This window comes from Vairimorpha necatrix, chromosome 5 (assembly GCF_036630325.1).
Source record: "Vairimorpha necatrix chromosome 5, complete sequence".
Lineage (NCBI taxonomy): Eukaryota > Fungi > Microsporidia > Nosematidae > Vairimorpha > Vairimorpha necatrix.
In genome coordinates, this window is record NC_088820.1 from 363,365 (window position 1) to 385,826 (window position 22,462).

The 22,462-nt window shown below is 26.1% G+C and overlaps 5 protein-coding genes across 5 annotated transcripts; 3 read left to right on the forward strand and 2 right to left on the reverse strand.

Annotated features, from left to right (window-relative positions):
• Positions 1-584: 584 nt before the first annotated feature.
• On the forward strand, positions 585-2,252 carry VNE69_05037 (ubiquitin carboxyl-terminal hydrolase (UBP14); the record flags this gene model as incomplete). Its single annotated transcript, XM_065473515.1, has 1 exon — positions 585-2,252. The coding sequence occupies one exon, from the start codon at positions 585-587 to the stop codon at positions 2,250-2,252; it is 1,668 nt and encodes a 555-aa protein (XP_065329587.1).
• Positions 2,253-3,037: 785 nt separating this feature from the next.
• Positions 3,038-4,198, forward strand: VNE69_05038 (eukaryotic peptide chain release factor subunit 1 (ETF1); the record flags this gene model as incomplete). Its single annotated transcript, XM_065473516.1, has 1 exon — positions 3,038-4,198. The coding sequence occupies one exon, from the start codon at positions 3,038-3,040 to the stop codon at positions 4,196-4,198; it is 1,161 nt and encodes a 386-aa protein (XP_065329588.1).
• Positions 4,199-4,430: 232 nt separating this feature from the next.
• VNE69_05039 (SWI/SNF complex subunit SMARCC2) lies at positions 4,431-5,548 on the reverse strand (the record flags this gene model as incomplete). The annotated part of the gene is made up of 2 exons (XM_065473517.1): positions 4,431-4,918; positions 4,975-5,548. The coding sequence occupies 2 exons, from the start codon at positions 5,546-5,548 to the stop codon at positions 4,431-4,433; spliced, it is 1,062 nt and encodes a 353-aa protein (XP_065329589.1).
• A 5,398-nt stretch (positions 5,549-10,946) lies between these two features.
• VNE69_05040 (uncharacterized protein) lies at positions 10,947-11,872 on the reverse strand (the record flags this gene model as incomplete). The annotated part of the gene is made up of 3 exons (XM_065473518.1): positions 10,947-11,026; positions 11,312-11,632; positions 11,665-11,872. The coding sequence occupies 3 exons, from the start codon at positions 11,870-11,872 to the stop codon at positions 10,947-10,949; spliced, it is 609 nt and encodes a 202-aa protein (XP_065329590.1).
• An 8,486-nt stretch (positions 11,873-20,358) lies between these two features.
• VNE69_05041 (uncharacterized protein) lies at positions 20,359-21,096 on the forward strand (the record flags this gene model as incomplete). The annotated part of the gene is made up of 1 exon (XM_065473519.1): positions 20,359-21,096. One exon carries the CDS (start codon positions 20,359-20,361, stop codon positions 21,094-21,096), a length of 738 nt encoding a protein of 245 aa, XP_065329591.1.
• Between the last annotated feature and the right edge of the window lie 1,366 nt (positions 21,097-22,462).

Consider the following 22,462-nt stretch of genomic DNA (forward strand, 5'->3'; position numbering starts at 1 on the left):
GGTGCCATGTTGAGAATAGTAGACATAAGGGGCATTTAATAATAATATTACTATTTATAGCCATCCAACAACTATAACCTGTTTCTTTATTTTTTACACAACAAAACAAAATTAAATTTTTTTTTAAATAGAGTTTCTGTGTCAACTGCTATTAATAAATGACTATTGGGATATAAAATTAAATGGCAAAGTATGTATAAATAAGCAAGATAAAAAAGTTTGATTTCCAAAATCCATATTTGATTTTGTCATAAGCATATGTACTTGCAAAAAAAGCACAGATTTCGATATTTAATGATCTTATGTTTTGATAGTAAATATTTCCTAATGAACAAAAATTAAAATTTTTTTAAAACACAAAATTTTGAACAATTATTAAAATTTCACAGAATTACTAAATTATACTTTCTTGATTATAAATTGAATTTGATTTAATTCTACGTGATTTCACACACATTATATATGCAAAAAAAAATACCTCCTTTGAGTAAATTAACATAAAAAACAAACTCGATAATTTTATATTTCTAGGCTTTTTTCCTATAATTTTTTTAGTTAATTCATAATTGTTTTTTATCCCTTAAATGGAAAAATTAAAACTTTACAAATTTAGAGAGACCTGCAGTTGTTGTTTTTTAAATGTGAAAAGTGGAATAAATGTTTGTAAATGTCAAATATCTTTTTGTGATAAACATTTCGACGTACATACAAACAAATCTTCTTGTTCGCTTTTGTACAGAGTTCATGATCAAGATACGCTACACATTCAAGCTTCTGATTTAAACAATGAAGAAAAACAAAAAGCTCTTGAAAAACTTAAACTAATTTTAAAATGTAATAATTATGACGAGAAAGTTATTTTTAAAACAGATGAAGTCGAGTGCCATCATATTCTTCATATAAGTGTACATGACAAGATTCAAATTGATAAACTAAAAAATTTAAAATGTAACGACTGCGAAGTTACAAAAAATTTATACATTTGTTTTACATGTGGGTTTATAGGATGTGGTAGAGTACAATTTGGCATAGAAGGCAATGGACATGCCAAACATCATTATAATGTCACTGATCATTGTATTTTTGTATTAATTTCTTCAATAACCCCAGAATATATTTGTGATACTTTTTGTTACAAGTGTGACGAGTTTATTGTCAATCCAATTTGTGAAGCGAAAATTGAATGCGTCGAGTTTTTCACGACAGATGCATCAGAGACTGACAAAAAAGTTGTAGTCGAAGAGTCAGTAAATGAAGATCCAAGTCCATTTTTAGGAATTAAAAATGCTGGAAATACTTGTTTCATTTCTTCATCTCTTCAATTAATAGGATTGATAGCTTCTAAAGAAGATTTAGATTTTGAGAAACATTTTGAAATTTGCGAGGAGAATAATCCTCTTAATTGTATTTATTGCCAAGCATGTAAAATTTTCAATGAAATGAAAATTAAAAGGAAATCTATGGATTGTAAATCAATTTCCATACCCGACATGCTAGTACTGATTTGGAGAAGATTCCCATTCTTCGAGAAAAATGTACAAGAAGATGCTAGCGAATTTCTTCTCGCTTTTTTAAATCTTCTAAGCGAGGCCGAGTCAATAGGATTATTTCCAAAAATTAGTCAATTTTTCAAACTAAAAACAGAAAGTCAAACAAGTTGTAATTCTTGTAAATCATCAAGAGTCAATGAAGAAGAACAGTTTGCTTTATTTCTTCCTTTTAAACAGTCTCTACAAAGTTGTGTAGAAAATTATTTCAAAGATCATACAGGCGTATGTTCTTGTGGAAATGAACAAATAGTCTCTAATAAAATTCTGTCGCTTCCGAAATATTTACTAGTTTCAGTAAAGAAATTTAAATATGAAAATCAAGTATGTACAAAGATTTGTGATAGTTTGTCAGTCGATGAAGTAAATTTAGTGAAATTTATTAAAAGACCTTCTATTTCTAATTATTTTATTCAAGAGCTTATTTCTAAAGGATTCAAAGAAGGAGAAATTTTATTAAGCTTGTCTTCTAATGTTGACTTTGATAATAAAGAAGAATTAATTAGAGAATATTCCGAATCGTATCGTACTAATCCCGTGTACAATGTACAAGGGTCTATAGTGCACACAGGCACTAGTTTTAATGCTGGTCATTACATGTGGTTTGTAAAGAACAAGGATGTTTTTTATTTGGTGAATGATAGGAAAATATCCGAAGAAAGAGTTGAGTGGTTTGAACAATCCTATGTGATTTGTTTGTATTAAAACATTAGTAAAGCCATGATCACTCTTAAATTGATCGCATTTTAATTTTCATAAATAAAAACAATTTTGTAAATTTAGATAGTGTTTTTACATAAAAATTTATCATTCTCAGGTGTGTATTGTTTTTTTGTAAACATATAACTTTTATTTATCACTGTAATTTATTTTTTGCTTTGTCTAATTATTTTATAAACAAAGTTAATTTCTTATAAAATAGCATTAAAAATAATTTAAGCATAAACAAGAGTTAGAAGAAAAAAAAATATTTTAGCACACAGGTGTAAGAAGATGTATTTTCTCATGGTCAATTATTCGTAGCTTTATTATATCCCTCCAAGGGCATTTTATCTAGATTTAGATTTATAAGATTAGAATTATACGCCCAGAACGTACAAGAACTATGTCATTTTTTGACAAAAAAATATTAGATTTTAAAATTTAACTGTTTAATTGAAAACATGTGGTTTTTTATAAAATATTTAAGAAAACAACATGTCAAACATATTAAATTTTAACAGAAGAATTTAAGCACGTGGTGTACGAAAATAGCATTAAATGGCTCTTTCTCTAAATATTTAAATATGTTGTACGTGCTGTATATGTTTTCATCATCAATGCTAACATATGTTGATAACTTGCTGCATTACAGTAGTGTCCTCATTTTATATGAAATATACAGTTATCTTTCTAATTGTAATTTTTTATATTAATAAATGACATTCAAACTTCAAGGGCTCTTTATTTCGCACTAGAAAATTATTCAAATTTTAAGAATTGACCCCCAAATGTTAGATGAAGTAGAGTTATTTAGAATGAGGAAATTACTGAAAACTCTTAAAGATAGTAGAGGAAATGGAACTTCTATGATTTCTTTAGTAATTCCACCCAAAGATCAAATACATAGAATCACAAAAATGCTCACTGATGAATATGGCACTGCTTCTAATATAAAATCCCGAGTAAACAGACTTAGTGTACTTGGGGCCATTACGAGTGCCCAAAATAAAATTAAAACTTATAAAGAAACGCCGCCCAATGGATTAGGGATATTTGTTGGTACTGTCTTGAATACAGAAAATAAAGAAAAGAAAATTAGTATAGGAATAGAACCAATAAAGCCAGTAAATACTTCTTTATACATGTGTGATTCTAAATTCCACGTAGATGATTTATTAGCTCTTTTTGAGGATGAATTTAAATTCGGAGTGGTTGTTATTGATGGACAGACAACACTTTTTGCTACTTTACAGGGTAATGTAAAGACAATATTACAACAAATTCATGTTGAATTACCAAAAAAACATGGACGAGGTGGTCAATCCTCAGTAAGATTTGCTAGACTACGTGTAGAAAAGAGATTTGCGTATATTAAAAAAGTATCGGAAATTATTACTAATTTGTATTTGACGAACAATGTGTCAAATGTAGAAGGTCTAATTTTAGCTGGTCAATCAGATCTGAAAAATGAATTAGCTAGAATACTTGACCCGAGAGTGAAAGTTATAAAAACAGTTGATACAAATTATGGAGGAGAAAGTGGACTAAATCAAGCTATTGAATTATGTGAAGATGTTTTAAAAGATGTAAAATTATCTAAAGAGAAAAAAATTCTCCAAGAATTTTTTAATGAAATAAATTTGGACACTGGCAAATATTGTTTTACACTCAAAGAGACGATGTATTGTTTAGAAATGGGCGCTGTAGAAACTCTGATAGTTTGGGAAAATTCAGCCGAGATGAAAGAAGAAGAGACTTTTGTGGACTGGATAGCAGAAAATTATAAAAATTATGGATGTACATTAGTTTTCGTCAGTGATAAAAGTTCTGAAGGTACGCAATTTGTAGAAGGATTTGGTGGTATTGGTGGAATTTTAAGATATAAAGTAGAACTTAATGGTTATTGTGATGAAGAATATTTTTCAGATGACGACGATGCGCCTTTTTAATAAATAGAAACTTACTAATATATTAATACAATTATTATAATATAAATATAATTCAATTATTATAATATAAATATTAATTAAATATAATATATCAAATTCAATATATATATAATTAAATATAATACTAATATATTCAAATCTAATATATATATATATTTAAATTTAATATAAATATTAATTACTAATATTAATGTATATGTCCATATAAAACTAATTATCAATGTTTATTAATTTATAAATTAGATTTAGCTTCAATTAATTCTTCTCTGACTTTTTCAATATTTGTTTGTAAATTTTTTAAGCTTCTAATTTTTAATAAAATCAAATTTGTCAAACTTTCCTCTAAGACATTTTCTAATCTCTTGATTTTCTTCGTTTCTAATTCAATAATTTCTAGACTTTTCTTTTTCGCTTCATTTAACATCGTCTTAAGAAGATTCTGTGTCTGATTAGAAATTTCTTTAATACAAATTTTCGCCGCACTGGCTGCTACAGAGGGATGAATTACTGAAGATAAAAAGACTAAAATATGTGTAACAGGATTAGATGACAACATAAAAGGCATATGAGTAGAAAACCCAATTTTAGAAAGATTATTTTCTAAAATTGGTAACATAATAAAATGATAAATACATTCATGTTTAGATTTTGTCTCTACGAAATTTGCTACATTAGTCCAATCATCTCCATATTTTTCTATGGCTTCTAATAATTTTATTTCTTCTCTTTTTGTCCATATTTTAGGCTCAATTTCTCTGTCTATAAAAAAAAATCACTGACATTTAAATGTTCAGGAAATTTGCCTTTTCTTAGGCATTTTTCACAGATAAAAAAATTATCTTTAGAAAAAAACTGACTTTCTTCTTGACAAATACAGAGATTTTTAGTATCAATAATATTAGGAATAAATTCTTCTTTTTTTGGTTTATTAATAACATTTATATTCTTTAATGCTTCTTCACATTCTCCTATGATATCTCTATTATTAATCATTTTAATTTTATCTAAAAAATTGTAAATTTTAAAAACATTTGCAAATTTGTGAGATGACAAAATATTTAAAACTGTTTTTAGAGACAAAAAAGTCAAGGATTTTTCATAATTTTCAAGGATAATATTTCTTATTTCTAAATATTTAGGAATTTGACCAAAATAATTAATTTCATAAGAGCTTATCTCTGTCATATTAAACCATTTGTATTTTAGACCCTGTTTATATTTATATTTTATATCATTTTTTGTATTAAAAACATAAGTTGGTTTATTTCTAGGGGGGAGAGCATTTTCTCTTTTTTTACCGTAAATTTCTTCAAATTCAATTTTTTCACAAACTGGGTAAACATTTTCCATGAGGGGTAAAAATAAAATAAAAAAAAAGCATAAAAAAATAAAGGACATGAACATGAGAAAAAAAAAATCAATTAGAAGAAAATTTAAAATGATAAGACAGAAAATCCACAAAAAGATTATTGTAAAAAAATCATGCAAAAGAAAAGTTTAAATAAAAAAGAACCCCTGTAAAAAATTATTACAAAAATAAAAGTAATCATTAAAGATGGTTAAATCTTATAAGCGACACTGGGAAAATATGTGCTAATAAAATAAAAAACAAACTTCATATGTATCAGAATAGTAATAAGATCAGTCCACATTGTTGGAATGTAAACATGGGTTTATTTATTATAAAATATTTAAAGAACAGCGGGTCAAATGACTAAAAAGAACATTGCCATATTTGACATGTGTTGCACTTCCTAAAATATGATCTGAATTCAGGCAGTATAGTTACAAAATACAAAAAAAACAAGAGATTTCTGACAAAAGTGCTACGAGTAAATAAATTTAACTTTAAATTCCTATAGAGAACAATTAAGGAGTTTAGAAGAAGATATGGATCATAAATAATCATGTAAGAGAAGAATAACAGAATTTTTATCGACAAAAATTGACATATTTAATCCTTTAATAAACTGCTAATTAAGTTAATTATACACAAATAAGGATAATAAATATTGTCTTAGTAAAACTATGCTCAGTATTAAGGATGATGTCTACAGTGAAAATCAAAAATCTAACCAAATATTAAGGGCTATGGTGAACTTTATGTAGTGTGTAGGCCACAGACATGCAAAAATCACATAGTTTATAACTGAATAATAATAACTAAACAATTCTTTAAACACAGACGAGAGCTAAAAAATAAGCACTAAACCCAAATATATAAAATTAATTACAAGATTCATCTTGTAAACATCTTGTAAACATTTGTAAAGTAAAGCAGAGAAATTAAAAGAAAAATGCAGCAAAATCAAGCTTTTATCTTTGCATAACATAGCTAAAAAATGCACCAAAGTAACTCCTAAAGAGAGATTTTTTAGTAGTTCTAAAATAATTGATAAGTCTATCGAAAATTGTAGAGTCTCAAGAAGTAAAAGACTATAAATAATAGTAAAGTTATGTAATGCAAAAATATTGTTTGTAGGCACAAAAGTATTCTTATCTACCAAGCTGTTAAAGATAATTGTAAGTTAAGGGTCAAATTTAATAAATACTATTCTCAACAGTATTATTTAAAAATGGGATACGCAGGCAGCCAACGATAAAAAGAGAGGGAATAGTTATTTAAGTATAAGAAAAATAATTTGCAGTTCTATAAAATCCAAAAACTCCTACTGCAGCATGATAAAAAATATTCCTTATCGTCTCTGCTAAACATATACAAATTAAGTTTTTTATAGTATAAAAAAAATATATGTAAAGAACATTAGTACTGTTCAAAAATAAATGCAATTATATGACATATTTTTTAGATAAATAAAAGGAATAATCGCATACACAAAACAAAAAAAAATATCATACCTATATCTCTTATAAATTATTTTTTGAATATTTGAGATCAGAAATGAAAGCGAGGTCCTAAAAAAAATTTCTTTGTAATAATTTAATTTAGTAGCTAATAAACAACTTTACGTATATTTAAGCGAATGCATGTTTTTTCGCAGTTTATTTATATAAAATAAGCACATGATTTTTAATTCGTAGAATTAGACCCAAAAATAAACTATAACTATTGCGAAAATCTAATATACATTTGGTTATTTTGTAATATAGTGCGATGAGGTCGTCATTCAAAAAAACAAGAAGCACAACAAGAAACTAAATTCCGACAAAACGAGGCATAAATCAAGCCCTTTTGAGAAATTTTAATTTTGTATGGCAAAAATTTCTAATTAAAAGAATTTAACTGTATATACCAAATCGAAACGACAATTTTAGAGACCAAGATATAAATGCCTAGAAATATTTGGCATCAAAAAGATAGTAGTAAAATTTATTAACGCAGATTTCATCTCATGATAAGGGTAGTGCATGTTTCAGTAGATACGAACCGGCTACATATAACTACCTAGTCTTTTTATAAACATATATTTTGTTTAACTAAAAAAAAAGCTTAATTGATCTTAAATTAAAATTTTAGATTTAACTTTTGTCATTAAGTGTTAAAAAAAATTTAATCGAATAAACTAAAAAAAGTTTACAGATGGCTTTCTTTGAACTTCAATATAAATGCAATATGACAATTTTCTGATTAGAAAAAATCATTATATGAATATGAATGTACAATGAAAGTTTTTTTTATTTATATCAAATAAAAACACGACCAAGCATTATAACCAGAACCTTTTAACATTTATTTATCATCTTTGAAGAAAAACCATTTTTTATCCGTAAAAATTCATAAACGAAATAAAATTGTTTGTTAAATTTTTCTTTGATTTAATTTTATACTATAAACATCAAAAAATTCTGGTTCTAATGTAGCTATAAACTAGGCATGTTTTTATTTTAAGTGAAAGTTTCTCATTTAGCTCTATAATTGTATTTTTAAAAAACAAAAAAAGTCAATTCCTTATTTTTGCTTATTTTTTAGTTTCTAATACATTTGATTATTTTCTGGGGTTTCATATTTCTTACCCGTATGTATTTTCTCATGAACAATTTTTTTATATATTTCTGCTTTTAAAAACTTGTAAATCCACAAAACAACAAGATCAATCTTAAAGGTAACTTAATTTAATTAAATTACAGGCATTTAAGGCAAACGATCATTGAATTGATAGAAATATAATGTTTAATTAAATACAAATGTTTGTTGCGGCCTTTGTTCTGATAATATTAACATAAGACTTGGCGACATAAAAAAAAATTTAACAACTCGACAAATTTTTTAGTAGAAGACAATAATGTAGAAATAAATGTTTACAAGCATTTTATTAACTTTTATCATTCTAAAAATAAAAAATATTCATATTTTAATAAAATAACCTTAGCGCTGAATAAATTTTTTTAATGCAATTTGGGCACTAAAAAAATTATTTTTCTTTATACCTCTTAATATATTTTTGGTTATAAACATTAAAGGTGTTCATTTGTGGGAAAAAATAAAATCTTTTAATATATATGGAAAAAAATTTCTGTCGCAATATCATTAGTGGAAGAATGATATTTTATTTCTAAAAAAATTGTTCTAATTAAGAATTTTAATATTTAGTGCAATTCTTTATGATTTTATTATGTACATTTGTTGTTTGCAAATATTCCTTAAAATTTTAACCTTAGTTACATTTAGATTAAACATAAGTAAATAGAAAATTTGATTCTTATTCATAAGAATTCACCATAAATACCTCTGTAAGACACCCCCCCCCCTTTATTTTATGACGTTGACTCTTCAGTTGAAAACTTTTTTTTCATATAAATTTACAAGAGGCTTGTTTTTTATCATTTTTATAAAAAAAATATGTTTTTTTGATTTTTGCATTTATTTTACAAAGTTTTTTTGAATGTATCAAATCATTTTAATATTTTATTATATGTAATTTAAAAATCATTCGCTTTATTTGAAATTTTTTAATGTATATTGTGTTGATTTTATTGTTAATAGTTTACTGCATTTTGATTATGTTTAAAATTAGATTAAATTTTAGATCATTAAGGGCCTTTTTGTTCATTTATAATTATTTTTAAAGTGATATAACTTTTTTGACGCTATATGCCTAGAGAAATAGACTTGATAAATATTTATGTTAAGACAAGCGGCGAATATCCTTGTATATTTAGAAGCCATTATAATTAGATACGATGTATATAATAGCTCTAAAATGTTTCTAAAACTTTATTTCTCATAAAAATATTCTCTCTTTTTATCATTTATTGAAAAATCCGCTTTTCAGTTCCTCAATGAAATGTATAACTTAAATAATAATATGAAGAAAAGCGTCAAATAAAGGCTGTGATACGCAAAATCAGTATGTTTTAACTCTTGCCTGAAAGCTAACAACTTCAACATTTCTTTATATATTTTGTTATAATTAAGTTTCCTTACTGTTTTTATTATGTATCCATAAAATACAAGAACGCACTGTTATATATTACTAATTTAAATCTATGCATTATATAGTATGATTTTTCTGGATTTTATTCCAAAATTAATCTAATTTCGCACATGCAAAGTAAGATTAAATTTTCTCTATTTATAGTTTGTTTACAATTTTTATAGTTTATGTCCATACATTGTCTAAAACTTTTAAACTTATTAGGACATCTACTATTCTATTCATCATATATCTCCTTGATTTCATCGAGGATATGTTAGTTATGTAATATTTAACTTATGAGAAATATCTAAATATGGTTATAATTATCTAAGAATGTATTGATGTTTTTAGGTATACAAAAATATATACAAATTAATTGAGTTAAATCAACAATTTAAAGCATTCAAGAGAGAAACCATAATAATATGACTTGTTAGGTAGATATAAACTAAAAGTATCAACAAAATATATAAAGGATATTATGGGCACAGGCCATATGTTAAAATAAAAATTTATACAAATATTGTCAATATTCAAATAGCGTATAATATTTCTTTTTTATCATTTAAATTATATCTTATTGATACTTTTTGTGTCCAAATAAATCCATTCATTATGGAATATTATAGGCTAGGATCTGAGAGCCTGGGCAGATATAAATATGACTTTTATGTATAGATTATTGGTAAATATAGAACGAGATATAATCCCAACAAACAGCTTATAATTAACATATAGAGGCTACTAATTGTATCAGCTTATTGTTTATTCGACGTAATATGTATTTTAATATACGATTTCGTATCATCTAATTGTACTTTCTCCAAGTCCCGTGTTCATTCTTAAACTGTCCATTAATATGTGTAAACAAATACTTTCCAGAATAGCGTTTTATCTCGCCCGTATTTAATCATTATTATGCGTGATAGAAAACAAAAAAATTATCTTGGCTTTAAAATACATATGATTCTAAGTTAATAAATGGTGACATAAAGTTAATTTATAGATTTAAAATCTAATTTTAATAGAAAAAATAGATAGGGGCTGCAAGTATAATCAATAGACTATTTTTTTATAATTTTTAGATTTATATTACATTTACATAGAAATATAATGGTAGAAATAAAATACAAATCAATATTTATGAACAATACCCAAATAAATTTTCCCGAATAATCATTTAATGATGTAAATGAGTTCATTCTAATTTTACTATTAATTTTTTTTCAAATCCTCGTGTCTTTATCATAAACTAACATTTCACTATGCAATAATTTTCTATATATTTTCACAATCTTTTGTTTCGCTATGTTCTTCGAATTTTTTATTGGTTTTTTCCAAAAGATTTTTTAACATGAGATTATTTTTTTCTATTCATCATTACTAATATTTTCGTTCTTATATATCGTATATTCTTTTCCATTTATTTCGCAGGTTATTTCGTTCAATCCTGTAAAGCATGACAATATTTCAAAAACATAGAGTCAAATATTCGTAATATTTTTCATAATATCGTCTTTTCTCATCCACAACTCCTTATATATTTCCATTAAATTGATATAATCTTTTTTTCTTGGTAAAATATTATAACAAAAAAAACTTTGGTAAAGTTAAATTTCTTTGTTTGATAGAGTAGGAAATTTGTATCAAATTTCGAAATATTGGTTCATTGGCAGCATCACATATATTGATAAAACGTTCAGCCTCTATAAATAAGCAAACTTTTAGTATATACGCAATGCTATAATCATTATAATATAAACTCTTGAAATTCTTTTAGCCAACATTTCCCTTTCTGTTACATTATTTTTCAATTTTGGTCTAATAATATCTTTTTCGCTTGTTATTATTTCCTTTATAATTTTACAAAGGAAAATAAAAAATATATTTATGCCAGATTCAGTATTATTTAATATCCTAATTATTAAGTATTCAACGTATATTGTATTTTTTATTAATTGATATAAGGCTTCTATAACTGCAAGATTTCTATTATCTATTTCGAAACAAAAATCATATATATCATTTATTTCATGTATAATTTGATTGTTGTCGACTACACTGGGCGGGTTTTGATTTTATATAAACCTTCATATAAAACTTCACTTTGTATTATTTTATCTTTGTAGATATTTAGATAAGTGCCTTGTCTGAAGGAATTAAATTTAATTCTATCAGTAGTAAACACTGGCCATTTTGTGTCGTTTTTATCCCTAAAAGTTTCAAGATCTATATATTTATATAATTCTACAGCTTTTTTTAATATTTGTCTATCGTATTTTTTTTTAAAATACATTTTTGATATTTTTTCTTAAATTTGGTCAATATTCAGATCTTTAGTATTTATTTCAACAAAATGGCATTTTGTTCCTATTTTTATACACAAGTTAATATATATTTTATCAAATTTTGTTATGTATGATAGTTTTAAAGGATAATTGCACGGGGGTTTGAAATTATATTTATTAATTTTGTTGTAAGAAACTAAAAACTCTAAAGAACAGTTTTCGTGAACAAACAACTCGTAAAAAATATCATTTTTCATATTGTTCTTATCTTAAATACATTGTATCACTTAATTTAATATTGGATTATACAACCAATTTCCTTGTTCATATATTAAAATAATAGACTTAAGGTGTCTTACATTTAAAATTCTATCCTCTATCTTTCTCACAATATTTGAGATGATCTTATCATTTTTAATTGAAAATATAAATGATTTTCGCTGTAATAAATTGGATATTTTTTCTTCTATTTCAATTTTCATTAGAAAATAATTGAACTGTACAAAATTGTTTTGTAAGATCAAATGTGGAAAACTTATAAACTTTAAAATTTTTAGTTATCCGCGAAAAGAATTTTTTATACACTTTTCGGGCATTATGTATAAACAAAAATTCAAATAATATTTTAGAATAATTCATATGGGGTAAAAAACGGTCAGAATACAAGGAGATGATTCAAAATCACAAAATATCAACATCAAGACAATTAACGTTGACAAATTTCTGTTAAAATCAATGATTTAAGAAAAAAATTATATGAGTCATGTGTGATGAAATAATTTGTCAAATTAATACATTGCGTGATCGTTGTAGGTTTCTAATTCTATAAGCGACCAAGTAAAAAAAATATGCTAATTTTTTATGAATATTCTCCTTAAAATTTTATGAACAAAAAAAACTCTAAAAATTAAAAGTCAATAATTCTAAAAGGACAAAAATAACATGTATAATTAGAATAAAATTGTCTAAAATATAATAAAAAAGTTATTGTCGTAGTTACTTACGCTTAAACCGAGCATTTATAATGCTTGGATATTTCTTTATATTTTTATAATACTTTACCCCATCTTATGGAAGAAGAAAAGAAACAAACGAAAATAAATAATTTTACTGACATGGCGACAATGACCAATGGTATAATAAATTTCCATGGCAACCCAGACGAAGATATAGTAGTATGGCTAAGAGATATACTACTTATAACTAAGTTAGCGTGTTTGGGAGAGGAAGATTCAATGCAACTGATAGTGATGAAGCTGAGAGGAATAGCTCTTTCTTGGGCTTCAGAATTATTGGAAAGCAGGCAATGGAAATTAAGAGGCGATAAATTTACAACCCTTCTAAAAAAACGATTTGTCAAGTATAATGACACGATAATTACCTTATCAAAATTCCTTACTTCCCCTACACCCTTATCAAGAGAAGAATTTTCAGAATTGCTTAAGACTGGAACATTCATTTTAAACAAAAATTTTATGAATGTAGGGGCATTAATGCAGGTACTCATTAGCAAGTGCCCAGATACAATTAAAGCCTCTCTTTCTGAAACAGCCGAAAAGGCATGAGACTGGCAACACTTCTGCCAAAGAGCAGAGCAACTATCATGGATAGCATATCCAGATAAATTACTAAACAGAGTTTCAACGACCTTTAATAAAACTAACTATACAAAACCCGCTAAATATAAAAACCCTCATAAACAAAAAAGATTTTGTAAGATCCATGGGACGGGTAATCATGATACAGAATTTTGTTTTACTTTAAAAAAACTAAAGAATATGGGTTGGATAGAACCATCAAATAAAAAAAAATTAATGTAGTGAAAGAAGACGAAGAAGAAATTGACCAAGACAGTCCAATCTATGAAAATAAATATGATTTTATTTATTCGGTGAATACGTTAAACAATACATCAAACAAATTCTTCATATATGCACAAATTGACAATACCAGAAGATTATGTCTCATAGATACTGGAGCCGATGTCTCGATAATACATCGGGATATAGTTAGTCCTAATATGAAAGAATACATACATCAGAATACAATACGATCGGCTTGTGGAACAGATATGAAATTAACGGCAAAGTTAAAAAATATCAAAATAGAAATCTTTGGATCCAAAATAAACTTCTCTCCTCTTATTACTGAAACAGAACCAAGATACATCATAGTTGGGACAGATGTGATAACGCAGCACCCAGAAATTTTAATTAAAGTACTGACAAATAAAAAACTTGTATCAAAAAAAATTATAGAGAAGTTCCTAACTATTAATAAGGTCGAAGAAGAAGAACATCTAAAAAGCAAGGAAGATATTTTGAAAAGATATCCAGAACTGTTTAAAGAAGAAATCAATACAGAACAGACTTGTCAAGAAGGTAGACATAATATAGATGTCGGAGAAAGTGGACCTATATACTGTAAATCATCACGAATTCCAATACACTATGAAAAAGCATTTGACGATGAAATAAACAAAAATCTTAAATTGGGCATTATCACTCATAGTAAGAGTCCATGGAACAGCAGAATAGTACCAGTAACAATACCTAATGGCACCTTGCGTATGTGTATAGACTACAGACCACTAAACAAGATCACTATAAAAGATAAATACCCTATCCCAAGGATAGATGAAATTCTTGATAAACTTAATAAGTCAAGTATATTTACTTCATTAGACGCTACATCAGGATATTATCAATTAGAGGTCGACGAGGAGGATAGAGAAAAAACTGCATTTTCATGAAAAACAGGCCATTATGAATTCGTAAGAATGCCATTCGGGCTTTGCAATGCTCCAGAAACTTTCCAAAAAACTATGGATAGAATTTTGAAAAATATTTGGGAGAATTTGTTATTGCGTATTTAGATGATATTATTATTTATTCAGAAAACATTACGGAACATAAAAAGCATGCGGAACTCGTATTAAATAAAATTAAAGAGGCCAAAATCACTCTTAACTTAAAAAAATGTAAATTTTATAAGACTGAGCTCAAGATACTAGGAAACGTAATAACTGAAGGAAAAATAAAACCAGACCCACAAAAGATAGAGACAATAAAAAAATATCTGATTCCAACTAATTTAAGGGAACTAAGATACTTCTTGGGATTAATAAATTATTGTAGAGAATTTATAAAACAATATGCTGAAAAATCAAGACCCCTTTTTAATTTATTAAAAGGAGAAAGTAAAAAAAGCTGCAAGAGAATAGAACACGATGATAATACGATCCTAGCATTTGAATCATTAAAGAAAAAATTGACCGAAGAGACTTCAAGAATACAGCCAGACCTTTCCAAAGAATTTATTTCAATAACCGATGCATCTAATATAGGAATGGGAGCAATATTGGCTCAAGTAGAAGCAAATGGCACAGAGAGGATGATATCAGCATACAGTAAAAGCTTTGACAAACATCAGTTGAATTATTCTGTAACAGACAAAGAACTTCTAGCCGTTGTAAAGGGAATAGATAACTATCGGCACTATCTTGTAGGAAAAGAAATTTATAATAAAGACCGACCATCATGCGATAGTTTATTTGTGGGAATGCAAGGACCCGACTACAAGATTACTTAGATGGGCTATGAAACTTCAAGAATATAAGTTTAAAGTCGAACACATAAAAGGTGAAGACAACGCAGCCGATGGATACTCGAGAGTTTGTAGCGTACATAAAGCGCGCGAAGAGAATATGAATATAACTGAAATAGAAAGACAGAATATTTTGAGAGAATATCATTTTACACTTGGACATGGATCAGCAAATAACATGAAAGCGATAATAAAAGAAAGATACTGGTAAAAGGGAATGTTCACTGATATAGATAACTATTACAACAAATGTTTAACCTGTTTAAAAGCGGGTGGCGAAAAAGTCAAAACTAAAAATAAAGCAATTGAAACAAAAAACCCCAATGAACTGTGGGAAGTAGACCTAGTAGGAAGATTAAATGACAACGGTAAAACCAAATTTATAGTTATCTGTATAGACCACCAACCAAATGGATTAAGACGAAAATTATCAACCAGAAAACCTCTGTAGAAATTATAAAAGTACTTGAAGAATTTATGAATAAGTCCAATAGAATATTATCAGATTGTGGACTAGAATTTGCAAATACAAAGGTTTCAGATTGGGCCCAAAGGGTCGGTTTTAAATGGGACTTCTCGTCCCCATTCCATCATCAGACCACTGGAGCTGTTGAACGTGTGATCCAAACATTTATGAACAAATTGAAAAAGCTTACCGATTTTGGAAAGAGACATTGGACAAAGCTAGTGGAGGCTGCAACTTTAGACGTAAATTTATCTTATAACAGAGCTATTGGGACTTCACCATTCGTATATAAAAAAGGAAGATTACCAGAATTGAATATAGATAAAACTTTGAATCAACCTAGAGTTTTAATTTCAATGAATAATCGAAAAAAGACAAGGAAGAGAATATTTGAAAAATATAAGCAACATATCATTAATAGAAAAAAAGAATTAAAACATGTTTATAAGGAAGGAGATGATGTGGCCGTATTTCGACCCACTTAAAATAAAATGGAATCAAATTGGACTTTAATATTTAAAATATTGAAAAGACTTTCAGACGACGCATACCTAGTTTCAAATGGAAAGTCGGAACTCAGAACTTATAAAGCTCATTTAAAGGCTGTTATTAGAGGTGAGGGGATGTCGTAGTTACTTACGCTTAAACCGAGCATTTATAATGCTTGGATATTTCTTTATATTTTTATAATATTTTACCCCATCTTATGGAAGAAGAAAAGAAACAAACGAAAATAAATAATTTTACTAACAGTTATATGTATAAATTTTTATTTTTAATTTTATTTCATGTTTTATTTTATTTTTAAACAAAAATAATGATACCACTAATTTAATTTATAAAAAGTACTCAGTTTTCACTGTCATATTATAGAAAAGCCCTTAAAAATTTATATGAAGTATCATTGCCCACCTCTAAACAAAAATTACACATATTTTCCTACTTAAAATTTTATTAAAATCGAAAAAAATCATAATTTTTTTATGGTATAGAGGGACAAAACTTGCAAATCTATTGTGAATTATATTTTCAAGCATATCAAGCATACAAATTGTAATAAGGTACCAGGTCAATGTCATGGGAACACTTATCTTGAATAAGCAATTTGTCTTTAAAAATCGTGAAAATTGTCTCTCTGCGCATAACTTGAATGAAACTTTGAATTAGCTGTTCATAGATACGATTTTCCCTTAAGGTTCTAATGAAAATTTTTAATGCCTTCAAGGCTGCAAAAATAAAAAGCAGTATTAAAGTTTCAGAAAATTTAGGCAGTCAATGTCATTTTTAATCGTTCTTTATGAGTTTGCTTATAAAAACTTAGTACACTCTTCATATCTCATCTATGTATTTCATTACATTATAAACTTCTGGAGACCTTCTCTGTTATCTTTGATATACAGGCTAGGAATAAACATCACGGGGCAAAGACTTGATTTTCGGCTTAAACTAGAAATATTTAATGCAAATAAAATAAATTTGTTGCAAGAAGTTTATTGTTACCAAAAGTTCTCATACTCAGTATTTGGAAAAATTCTTATAAAATATCAAAATTAAAAACTATTTTTAATTTTATTCTGTAAAACATAAAGCTTAAATTTTTGACATTATAAAAGCTTTCAAAAGCGAAAAATTTTATTCGAAGCATCATTTTTTTTTAGATTCAGAGGATACAATTTATAATAAATAAAAACCTGAATTTGATGAATTCATAAAAACAAATATCCTTACAAATTCATTTATCTTGAATCTTTCTTTCTTTACTTATGATTTACTAAAAATTGGATTTTTTAGCAAATATTTTGTGTTTGGAAATTTAAAAAAAAATTGCTTCTCAAAATTTAACCAAAAAGTCTTGCAAAATACAACTTGCACAAAATTTATTTTAGAAATAATTAATTAAATATTTAATAAAAAACAGAACCTTACATCAAATCTGTAATTTTTGAAGATAAATATTTCAGTCTTTTTAAAAAATTAAGTAGATCTTTTTTAATTTATTAAAATAAATTACGATTTTTTTTAAAATATTTGAAAACTATTAATAATTTTTGACAAATTAGCCCCACTTGATAATCGCTTAGCACACTTTCTGCTAAGCGATTTCATGAATACCGAGATATAAGTTAAAAACGACTTATAATGGTTATCTCTGTCGCAATCGGCAGTTGCACAACGTATATTGAAATTTACGTTTTTACTTCGTTGAAGCAAATTTTCTGAGAAGTCAGTAAAATTGTTTTTGATTTCATCCCTTACATGTTGCAGTTCTGTATTTCCTTTTCGACTTATTTATACTTCTAATTCCAAAATTGATTTAACAGTAGGAAGTTGATAATTTAATTCTTTATCATAAGAATTAATTTATCAACCCACGTTTAATCTTTATTTTTAATTTTTTTGACTTTATTCTTACTAAAAATTTTTCTTTACAAAGCGGTTCTTAATTTTTGACTATTTATGTAATACGAGCCATTCCATTTGTCACATAACATAAAATTAATTATTTATTATATGTGATACATACTTTTTTTGTATTATATTATAAATTGAGTTTATTTATATAACTCGTTATAATTTTTTATACATCATAGGTACATTTTATTTCTTAATGAATGCTAAATTAACTGTATAAATTATTGAATTTAAATTTCGATTTTAAAATATATAAATCACATTATCAGTATTTATATTTTCAATTCATATGTATTTTAAATGAATTTTCTTCTTTTATAATTAATGTTACTATTTACGTATCTAAAGGAAATAAATTTAGCTTATATTCAAATGTTTTGTTTTATTAAATTTATCAGAGCATCTTGAGGATTTAACCAAAAAAGGACACTATATCTGATATTGTTAATGTAAAGTCATAACCTATACATACATTTTTCTGATTTTTTTCAATCCAAGACAACTACATTGTAGAACATATTTACACCTGAACTATGTAATTTAAGAATTCTATTTAATACGCCTCATAATATTTATTTTCTGTTAAATATTCGTCATTTAGTAATTTTTTATAACGACTGTATAGTTTTTTAGTTGACTTTTTTCAGTTTGTAAAATTTTTATAAAAACCTAACAAAATAAGTATTTAATAAAATGTTTTCTCATATTAAAAAATTATTTTATATAAACTTAAGAAAGTTTGTCAAATCTTAATTTTAAATTGATTGGATAATTAATCATTTTTTACCAATTGGGAATGAAAAAACTGCGGTAAATAATATTGAAGATAGTTATAAAGAAGAGTAAATATGGTAATTGGAGACGAAATTATTGAGAAAATAAAAATAGCAATATATAAAAATTAAGAACAGGTCAAGAGAGTACATTGATTAGCGAGATGAGCGAAAAGATAAAAAAATAATTTAAAATTCACAAGGAAGAAATTGACTAGATTAAAAAACCATAGGTAGGAAATGTTACACATGTCAAATGAATTGTGTCACTGTTTTAATATGTTTGACATGTCGTTTCTTTTGATATTTTATAATAAATAAACCCATGTTTGCATTCTAACACATAGTATAATGATATATTTTAAAGCAACAAAAGCTTAAACATTTGTAATTTTTGCGCATAATTACTACTATTATTATGTAGACACGCTAAAAAAGACATTAAAGGGCTTGATAACTTAAAGTTTACGAAGTAAAACATTTTAAAGAGCTTATAGAATACATTGAATCACAGATACAAAAGAATAATAGAGCGAAGTATAATGCTTAGAATAGAAAATTAAAATCTTGAAGGAGTATGGAATATTAAATTTTTTTTGTAATGATTGTTTATAAATTGAGGACCGCAAATTAAAGAAATAAAAATCGTAAATATTAAGAAGGTTCAGAATTAACACGTACAAGTTTTGAGTCCTGGTCTGAATTTAATATAAACAAAAGAAAACAAAAGCAATAGAAGATTTTAATATGGAGACATTGAATGTGCATTTTTTCAATGTATATATATATGGCTTCTTATATACATATTCTTATAAACTGGATTAAATAAATATAAATTTATAAATACGAGGTCCGTTTTCTTGTTGTTATATGTCTTTTGAGGGGGTTTATAGCTTTGTAAAGATAGAGATTGACATAAAGCAACTTTACAAAACAATAAAAACGTTTCCGCACCAGAAACATATTTCTAGAGGGAAGATTCGCATGAACTAAAAGATCATAGAATATGAGATTTTGGTGTAAATTCGCTTATAAAAATCAAATTTATATGTGTATAGTGAATATTTCTCTATATTCAGCGATTTTATTTTGTCTACAAAAAAAATATTAAATAAAAATAAAATATTCATCGAATAATTTGATGATGTTCATTGATGTCTATATTTTCGTCAGTGTTTGTTTTTTGAGTCCCAATTACAAATAAAATACGTTTGTAAAAAAAATTAATGCTACCCATATGTATATTTTTCTGTGTATCATTTTTAATATTTCCTATGTAGTTAATGATGATCAGATTAAACATGGAGAAAAAAAAGTTGGCGCAACAAAAAATAATACGGATAATCATTCTAAAACCACTTTTGATGGTTTCCCTCAAAATGAATATCAGAATATTAATCTTGATCATTATAATACAGTAGTACGTGATTTTTTTTACAGTATTCAAGAACATCCCGAAATAAAAAAAAAGATCGAAAAATTATTATCTAAGAACAATAATATTAACCGAAATTTATTATTAGGTTCTTTTAAACATTATCTACATGAGTTTTATTTAGGAAAATCATATGACTTTACATGTTCATATGCATTGTCATTTCTGGAATCATTGGCTTTTAATAGTTTTAGGCCAATATTGAGATTAGCTAGTATTGCTAATTTTAATGAATATATAAATAACAGGGATATTATAAGTTATCAGATTCTTAAAAGTGTAGAATTGGAGATAAATGATGAATGTGAAAATGAAATTCTTCAATTATTTAATAACGAAAAGTTTAATCGAATATATTTAATGCTGAATGTTTCAAATATTGATGAAGAATACTTAAGAGATAAAAGATATGCTCCTCTACGTAAATCGACAACAGTTAAACCGTTCGTAAAAGATGATGTTAAAATAGTTTACATTGGACAAACGCCTCGAATTGTTTGTAGATTAGGTATTTGCATGCCTTCTATCAATTTCGAATGATGTAAAATATTTTATTTGATCTTGTAATTTTTTAAACTTATCAATCATGTATTTATGAGGGTAAATAAATGCATTTTGTTTCTTTGAAAATTTTCCCTTAATTATATTTTGGTTCTACATATGTTACTTCATTTCCCAAGCATGAACCTTCTGAGGTTCTCAAGCGTTCCCTTATTGGGTTCAAAGATAATGCCCCTATCAGTATCAAGTCCATGCCTATCTGTCACATTTAGGCTTTTTGTATATAAGTCTATCTTTCGCGGTTCTCATCGAAAATTTAGCATATAAGCACTAAAAAATTAGTTTTAATCCTATTCCAAGTCATCAAATTAAAAACTTTGATTTGGTATACTAGTTAGAACTTAAGTATCTTTCCGGCCAGCCATAGATACGTTGTGGATTCTTTAAACAATTAATAAACCATATATTTTATTATCAAGTTTGAAATTTGGCGTAAAGTAAATTTCCCTTGATAATTTTTGATTAACCATTCGAACATTTTTGGAATATTACGAATTTACAAATGAAATGGGGGTTTCTTCTATTTTAGAAATTATTAAATATATATGCGGTAACCATGGGTTGTATAGTGCTTAAATATATTTATAACAAAGAAATATATCACCATAACAACTGACTCGCGGCATATGACTATAGATCATTCTTCTGAAAAAACCGAGAGAATCAGGATAGAGTGCAATTGAATCGGCAATATCAACGAAAGAATAATTAATACTTAAAAGGGCCTTAAAATCATATTGTTTAAACAACATACTTAAGTTTTTATTAACATAAAGCTCTTGATTTTTTAGTTTTGTTCAGAGTAAATCCTTCTATAATATTATGTAAAAACTGTATTTATACATCTATCTGTATCACTTTCAAGCTTGATCTTTGTGACTATAATTATATTTATAACTTATGATGTTTTGTTGTTTATTATGTAAAACTACACCTGATTTTTTACTCTTGTATCATTTATATAATGACAAATATGGTGTTGTAACCAAACCCCAGATGAAAACAAACTAAAAACTATAATATATAAGAGAAATAAGCCTAATTTTACATTCGGCCTTACAGAAAATGCTATTAATGGTTTAGTTCAATTTAAAAAAGAAAAGAGTCACTTGATAAGGATTTAAACACCTTAGACATATTGAGCGATAATTAAAAATCTGTAATTGCGATAATCTCGAATAAATTCCAATAGAACGCCTTATGAAAATCATAAATTGATAAAATATACTTGCAACAAAACACTATAATCTTATACATAAAATTAAAATATTCTTTCTGTATATCATTCCTTTTTATTTTAATGTACAGCAAATTTCAATAACTATACCATTGCTACAATGTGTTT